This window comes from Electrophorus electricus, chromosome 15 (genome assembly GCF_041902795.1).
Source record: "Electrophorus electricus isolate QZ-2024a chromosome 15, ASM4190279v1, whole genome shotgun sequence".
NCBI classification, from domain to species: domain Eukaryota; kingdom Metazoa; phylum Chordata; class Actinopteri; order Gymnotiformes; family Gymnotidae; genus Electrophorus; species Electrophorus electricus.
The window spans coordinates 26,340,001-26,347,500 of NC_137511.1; the positions used below are offsets into that span (position 1 = coordinate 26,340,001).

The 7,500-nt window shown below is 40.3% G+C and overlaps 2 protein-coding genes across 2 annotated transcripts in view; one reads left to right on the forward strand and one right to left on the reverse strand.

Moving 5' to 3' along the window:
- Nucleotides 1-511, reverse strand: part of LOC118242385 (olfactory receptor 4Q2) — a 1,014-nt gene extending 503 nt beyond the window's left edge. The window contains exon 1 of the mRNA XM_035533203.2: nt 1-511. This exon is cut by the window's left edge and continues 503 nt beyond it. Coding sequence (XP_035389096.2) covers nt 1-511 — 511 coding nt within the window.
- A 3,647-nt stretch (nt 512-4,158) lies between these two features.
- Nucleotides 4,159-7,500, forward strand: part of LOC113590685 (alpha-actinin-2) — a gene marked incomplete at its 5' end in the record, with an annotated part of 16,371 nt that continues 13,029 nt past the window's right edge. The window contains 8 exon segments of the mRNA XM_081697199.1: nt 4,159-4,285; nt 4,528-4,569; nt 4,572-4,604; nt 4,607-4,633; nt 5,107-5,193; nt 6,239-6,326; nt 7,167-7,184; nt 7,186-7,240. Coding sequence (XP_081553325.1) covers nt 4,159-4,285; nt 4,528-4,569; nt 4,572-4,604; nt 4,607-4,633; nt 5,107-5,193; nt 6,239-6,326; nt 7,167-7,184; nt 7,186-7,240 — 477 coding nt within the window.

A 7,500-nucleotide genomic window follows, 5' to 3' on the forward strand; every position in this document is an offset into this window, starting at 1 on the left:
GGGTCAGAAAAATGTACATCCTCCCATTTGTCATAACGACCAGGTAGCGGATACCGTGGCAGGTGTACACGTATCGCTCCAGCGCCATAGAAACCACCGTCAGCAGTGAGGTGACGATGGCGACTGCGCCGCTGAAGAACTGCGCCAAGCACCAGCCACCGAAGCGCAGGGTTTGGTGACGGAACAGGCAGTGCAGCACAGGTGGACCCATTGTCAGAGACTGCAGCAGATCACTCACTACGAGGTTCTTCAGGAGCATGTACCGTGGCTGCCAGGACAGCGAGTCCGAGTTCTCTAGTCCCGACAGCAGGTAGATGTTCACCAGGAGAGAAAACAAAAAAAACACCAACACCAAAACCTTGGAGGCGTTCAGCCAGACCTCGTCATGGACGATGCTCCAGAAGGGGCAGGAAGCCATGCCGGGTAACCCCGGAGACGGCTGCTGTGTTCCGTCCAAAGTCAGAGAAGAAAAATTAGCACAGGAGTCCTGGTGTGGCCCTACAGGACTCATGATTCTCCCGGAGCGGTGAAGATAAAACGGGAATGCTGCAGAGCACTTTGAGAGCTGTAGGAGCTCAAACACTTTAACCGCGAGGCGCTGGAAACGATGCACAAGACCCGTACCTTTCAGCTCCACCGTGATGCTGACGTGATGCTGTCATCTCCTAGCAACCGCAGTCTTGAAGCTTCCAACAGTCCTGTATCTAACATACTCCCTTAGTGAGAGTACCTGCATTAAAACTGGGTGGCATCATGGTGACAGCTGCCTCTCTGAAAACCTGAACTGGAGGTCATCACAGACATTGTGCATCTCACCTTAGAAACCTGCAGTAATTTAAAACACCTTTTCTGTTATTTCATTACTTTTGTGTTATTCCGTTAAGAGCATAGCAGTCTGTACATACTGTATAATGGAATTCAATTTATAATTATACATTTTTATCACTCAGAACATTTTAATATTCAAATACAAAAGCACAGAAACTGTGTAAAATAGACATAATGAGCTCTATTTTATTATACTGGGTGTGAAAATGTCACTGGTTGTGAAAATAACGTTTTTAAATAAATCTAAATGCACTGTGAAAATGACTTACAGTCCTCTAGGATCCATTCAATTTAACCAAGATAAGTCAAATCCACCTTAACACTGAGTTAATGAAGAGGAATATTGATGGTGGAGCCTGAAGTTGTGTAAGAAGACTAATATAATTATTATTTTTATTACTATTACTACTACTACTACTACTACTAATAATAATAATAATAATAATCTCTATATCTATATACAGTATAATAATAATAATAATAATAATAATCTCTATACACACAGTATAATAATAATAATAATAAGCTCTATATCTATATACTGTATAATAATAATAATCTCTATACATACACTATAATAATAATAATAATAATAATAATAATAATAATAATAATAATAATAATAATCTCTATATCTATATACTGTATAATAATAATAATCTCTATACATACACTATAATAATAATAATAATAATAATAATAATAATAATCTCTATATCTATATACAGTATAATAATAATAATAATAATAATAATCTCTATACACACAGTATAATAATAATAATAATAAGCTCTATATCTATATACTGTATAATAATAATAATCTCTATACATACACTATAATAATAATAATAATAATAATAATCTCTATATCTATATACAGTATAATAATAATAATAATAATAATAATCTCTATACACACAGTATAATAATAATAATAATAAGCTCTATATCTATATACTGTATAATAATAATAATCTCTATACATACACTATAATAATAATAATAATAATAATAATCTCTATATCTATATACAGTATAATAATAATAATAATCTCTATATCTATATACAGTATAATAATATAATAATTATTAAGAACAAATAATTAAGAACAAATATGAAGATTTGTAGATACTAATTAATTCGTGAAAATGTATATTATTCATTAATCTTTTGTCTACATACTAAAAGTGATGCCAGTGCTGTTAAATGTGATGTGAGTGGTGTGATGTCAGTATTGATGAAATACCTGTAGGCCATGCTGCCAAGCTTCTAACCTCCTAATATCATACCATATAAATCTACACATGCGAAGGTCGTCCCTGCCTCTCGACACGTGTGTGGCGAAATGAGCGTGAGGGACAGACATCGATTCATCTTAGGACGTCTTCAGTCCCAGCACACGTGAGGCCATAGTTAGCAAGTACGGGATCTCTGTAGGGTTTCTCCACAACGTCAACATCTGTTACCAGACCAGCTCTTGAAGAAAGAGAAAGTTTTTTATGGTTATTATTTGTAACGTTCCAAGAGAGATGGCCTATAAATAGTCTACAACTGTAATCCCTGTTGGTGTATTCACTTGTGACTGCACGTCATTTAACTACATTAAATGTAGAGTTTTGTGGAAAGAAAAATAATGTCGTAAACAAGGCTGAATAATAATTCAACTCTCATTGGATTTCTGGATTAAGTAGCACAAGTGGCCATGCAATAAAGTTCCACAAAACTCCCGATTGTGTATTTATTCTCTCTCAGACTGTTTGATGTTGTTATCTTTTTTTTAAGTGTTTAAGTGTTTCTGTCTTTTAAAGCGTTTTGAAAAGACTCAGGCAGGTGAACCTCCACATTAAACATTCTCGTGCCGTGTAGGGCATTTACGGACCGGCAAAGAGAACCACAAGGCAGACCTCTCATTTTTACCGCTTTTTAGTAAAACATTTTAATCGTTGTGTTCAGTTGAGGCTCTTGGCAAATATATTTGCTGAATTGTTTTCTATACAACCAAAGATACCGAAGGACAATAAAAGGAAACGTCTTTCACTGCAGAAACAGTCAAATCTAAGAAACTTCGTTCACATCTAAAATGTTCACGTGTGTTAAATCGACTCTAATTTTAAGGAGCGTTTGTTGAAATGCAGTTACACAGCATGCCGGGGTTACCGGGGGCCGTGAAAGGGATCCGTGCCGGATGGAAATGCAAAAAACGTGAGATACAATGCACACGTGACATTACCTTTCGGCAGCGACAAGAGGAAGCCGCGCAGAATGTAAAGCAAAGCCTACATTTCGTTTTCTTCACCTCGCCTGGCCTCTTTACTGAACAATACACAGCTGTGCATTTGAAGTACGAAATTTGTCAGAACACCGTACTCAAGTAAAAAGCACAGTTACTTTAAAATAATAACTACTCAAGTAGAAGTCAGTCATTTAAATTATTCCTTAAGTAAGAAAGTATCTGTTAAAAACACTGCTCAAGTAGTGAGTTACTTCACTTGTTTATTAACAATTATTTATTATAAATGCAATTATGAGTGAGCACAACTTGAGCAATTGAGGGTTAAGGGTCTTGCTCAGTTTCTTCTCCAAAATATATGGCAGATTATAACAAAACCTGCAATACAATACCATCTATTAGTAGTAGTAATGTTGTTGTTGGGCCTATTGTCTGTGATGAGAACAAAATGAATATTTACCCAATGATGATCTGATGAACTATTTAAATATCATTTCCCCTACATAGCTGTGATTCATATTTAAAAGGCACAGCAGAATTGCTTTTCCTTACAAACAATAGTGATTCACCAGTTATGCTCGCACTAAGCGCAGATACGAGGAGCGCGAGCGCCGCATGGGCAGATGTCAAAGGTCATTGGAGACAATGTGCGTGCGGCCCGCGAAATTAGAAAACGTGCACAAGCGCAGCCGCGTGAGCAGAGCCCTCCGTACGCGCATGGAGACGTGGCTTTAAAGTGTTAGATATAACTGGTATGACTGGAAATGTTTAATGGTCCTCTTTAATGGTCCTATCTGATCAGCAGAATTACCTATACGTCTGAAAAGTATGTAAGCCTGTTCTGTTTAGTGTCTGTCATTTTCCCAAAAGTTTGAAGAAAGAGGCCAGCTTCAGTATTTCCACTTGAAATCGAAATACAATCAACTCTGCCATGTCTTACTCTGCCTCTCTGTTTCTCTCCCTCTCTCTCTCTCTCTCTCTCTCTCTCTCTCTCTCTCTCTCTCTCTCTCTCTCTCCTCTACCTCTCTCTCTCTCTCTCAGTGTGTGTGCGTGTGTGTGTGTGTGTGTGTGTGTGTGTGTGTGTATGTGTGCGTGTCTTTGTGTACACGACATTCACTGCGTGGTGTAACTCCCACTTGCGTAAAGCGGGGACTCAGCTGGAGAACATAGAGGAGGATTTTCGGAATGGACTGAAGCTGATGCTCCTTCTGGAAGTCATTTCCGGTACTGTCCGCTCACCTTCCTGACCTCGTCCATCTCGCGCGGTTACGTTTAAAATGTGCTCGAGCAGATCCATTGCAGCTGCATTAGGCTTTAGAAGGATTTGGATTTTTTCAACATGCACAAACAAGCCAGCGTATTTATTTTTTGGCTTCCGCACTGGACAAGATCTGGCCAGCCCTGTGACAGGCGACATTAGGCAGCATGAGGAGATGCCTGAAGCAGCTTGCATGCCCTGCTCTTAGGTGAGAGACTGCCAAAACCAGACAGAGGGAGGATGCGATTCCACAAAACAAAGCCCTGGAGTACATCACCAGCAAAGGGTGAAGCTGGTGTCCATCGGGGCAGAAGGTAACCATGACCCAGGACCAGCTGTGGAGTGTGTGTCCCATGACCCAGGACCAGCTGTGGAGTGTGTGTCCCATGACCCAGGACCAGCTGTGGAGTGTGTGTCCCATGACCCAGGATCAGCTGTGGAGTGTGTGTCCCATGACCCAGGACCAGCTGTGGAGTGTGTGTCCCATGACCCAGGACCAGCTGTGGAGTGTGTGTCGCTCACGCAGCACACACCATGGGTCTCTGACTACTCTTAGATCTTTGTTGCTTGACAACTGATTGCCTTGTTTGTCAGTTCCACTCTCATCTGTTGCCCATTACAGAATATTTTAAAGACTCTTTTCTCTGTTTTTAAGGACTACCTGCAGTTCCTTATTTCCTTCGCCTAACCTGCATTGCTCTGCTTACTGCTGCAACGCTTTAGACTGCTTGCCCGAGGTTGTTATTAAAGTCTCCCGGTGCCTGTGAAGGTTTCTTGTCTTTTTTAGAGCTTGTGGATGGAAACGTAAAGATGACATTGGGTAAGATTTCGACCATCATCCTCCGCTTTGCCATCCAGGACATCTCAGTGGAGGGTGAGAACGCTTGCGAGCGCTCCTGTGGTAAAGTCTTCTCACTAATCGCTGGGCAGTCCAGACCTCCTCTGAGGCCACGGCCATCAATGACCAGGAGTCTTAAGGAGCAAACTGCGTGTGCTCTCAGGGAGGGAGGGCATACGTTCTGTCCACTGCCCAATCATGGGTGTCTCTGGGCTCACACATCATAAGGGGGTGGAGCCTGTGATTGGGTCCCTCCGCCCCCTGATGTTGCATCAGCTGCAGCATGGTTGGCTGCGTGTGCCTCAGAGCAAGCAGGGTGAAAAACTGTAAAAAAAATCATGATTAATGATTAAAATATAAGAGATTATATTATAATTATTATTATAATGATTATATACATAAAAGATTATATTATAATGATTATTATTGTGATTATGTACATAAGATATAATTATTATAGTGATTATAAACATAAGATATATAATAATGATTATTATAATGATTATATACATAAGAGATTATATTATAATGATTATTATAATGCTTATGTATAAGGGATTATATTATAATGATTATTATTGTGATTATGTACATAAGGTATATTCTAATTATTATTATAGTGATTATATACATAAGAGATTATATTCTAATGATTATTATAATGATTATGTATAAGAGATTATATTCTAATGATTATTATAATGATTATGTATAAGAGATTATATTCTAATGATTATTATAATAATTATGTATAAGAGATTATATTCTAATTATTATTATAATGATTATATACATAAGAGATTATATTCTAATGATTATTATAATGATTATGTATAAAAGATTATATTCTGATGATTATTATAATGATTATGTATAAGAGATTATATTCTAATGATTATTATAATGATTATGTATAAGAGAATGATTGAGAGTGGTAGTGTTGGGACAAGGGACACCACTGCAGTAGTCCACAGTTCAAAGGTCATGTTGTATTTTAGGAAGACAGATTGCACTTGCCCATCGGTGGGTGCTGGCATACACACTGTGAATATGCTGCTAAATACCTGTGACTCTTTCCCAGATACCTCAGCTAAAGAAGGCTTGCTCCTGTGGTGCTAGAGAAAGACCACCCCCTACAGTAACGTCAACGTGCAGAACTTCCAATGCAGGTGAGGTGTTGTGACACCATTCATGGTGGCTGGTGTGGTAGCCTCTCGCCTCTGTGGAAGTGTTTTGGGAGCAGGTGTGGAGTGAAAAAGTGCACACACACACACACACGAAAGAGAGGATCCGCGCTAGAGGTTTTATTTCGTGTACGGGGCAGGGGAGAACTGAAGGGGGAGGTTTTAGGGGCTACAAGGGAGGCTTGGTATACAACATGAGAATGCGAGGGAGGGAGGGAGGCTAGTCAGCAGGTGTGTTAGACTAATATTCCGCCGAACCGGACCGGAGAGGTCGGTTGGAAGAGGTGGATGTGGCAGTGCTGGGATGAGCGTGGTTCGTGGAATTTGTGAGAGTGTGTTAGAGTTGGATGAGCTGGGTGAGTCTTTGGTGAATGTGTGTCTGTTTAGACGTAAACTGTTCTGGCCCAGTGAAGGATGGGAAACACAGTCTTAATGGTTCTCAGGTATACAATACCACCGGTGTTTGCCACAGCCAAGCTTGAGATGTTGATGGTGAAATTGTAGTTCACAGTTGACGTAAACGTGTATGTAACGTAATTGTAAGCAATAGCCTTCAGATTTCGTTCCTTGCTGTTTCTTGTGCTGGTAGATAACAGTAGTTGTCGTTGTCTTGCTTTCAGATCTGTTGCAGGTATGAAGACAAACAGCTGACATGTTGCTTTCTCCCTTCTGCTCTGTGTGTGTGTGTGTGTGTGTGTGTGTGTGTGTGTGTGCGTGTGCGTGTGCGTGTGCGTGTGTGTGTGTGTGTGTGTGTGTGTGTGTGTGTGTGTGTGAACCTTCTCCTTCATTTCTGCTGCTGTTTGTGGTGTGTGTGTGTGTGTGAAGCTGGAAGGATGGTCTTCCGCAACCTCATACACAGACACAGACCCGACCTGATCGACTTCTCCAAATTCAACAAGGTCGTATGGTTTGCTTGTTCATGCATGTGCTAACTCAGGCAGGCATTTGCTCACTAAGGAAACATTTCAAATCCCCAACCTTAACCCCGACCCCAACCTTAACCTTGACCCCAACCTTAACCTCAAACCCAACCTTAACCCCGACCCCAACCTTAACCCCGACCTCAACCTTAACCTCAACCCCATCCTTAACCTCAAACCCAACCTTAACCTCGACCCCAAACCTAACCCGGACCTCAACCTTAACCTCAACCCCAACC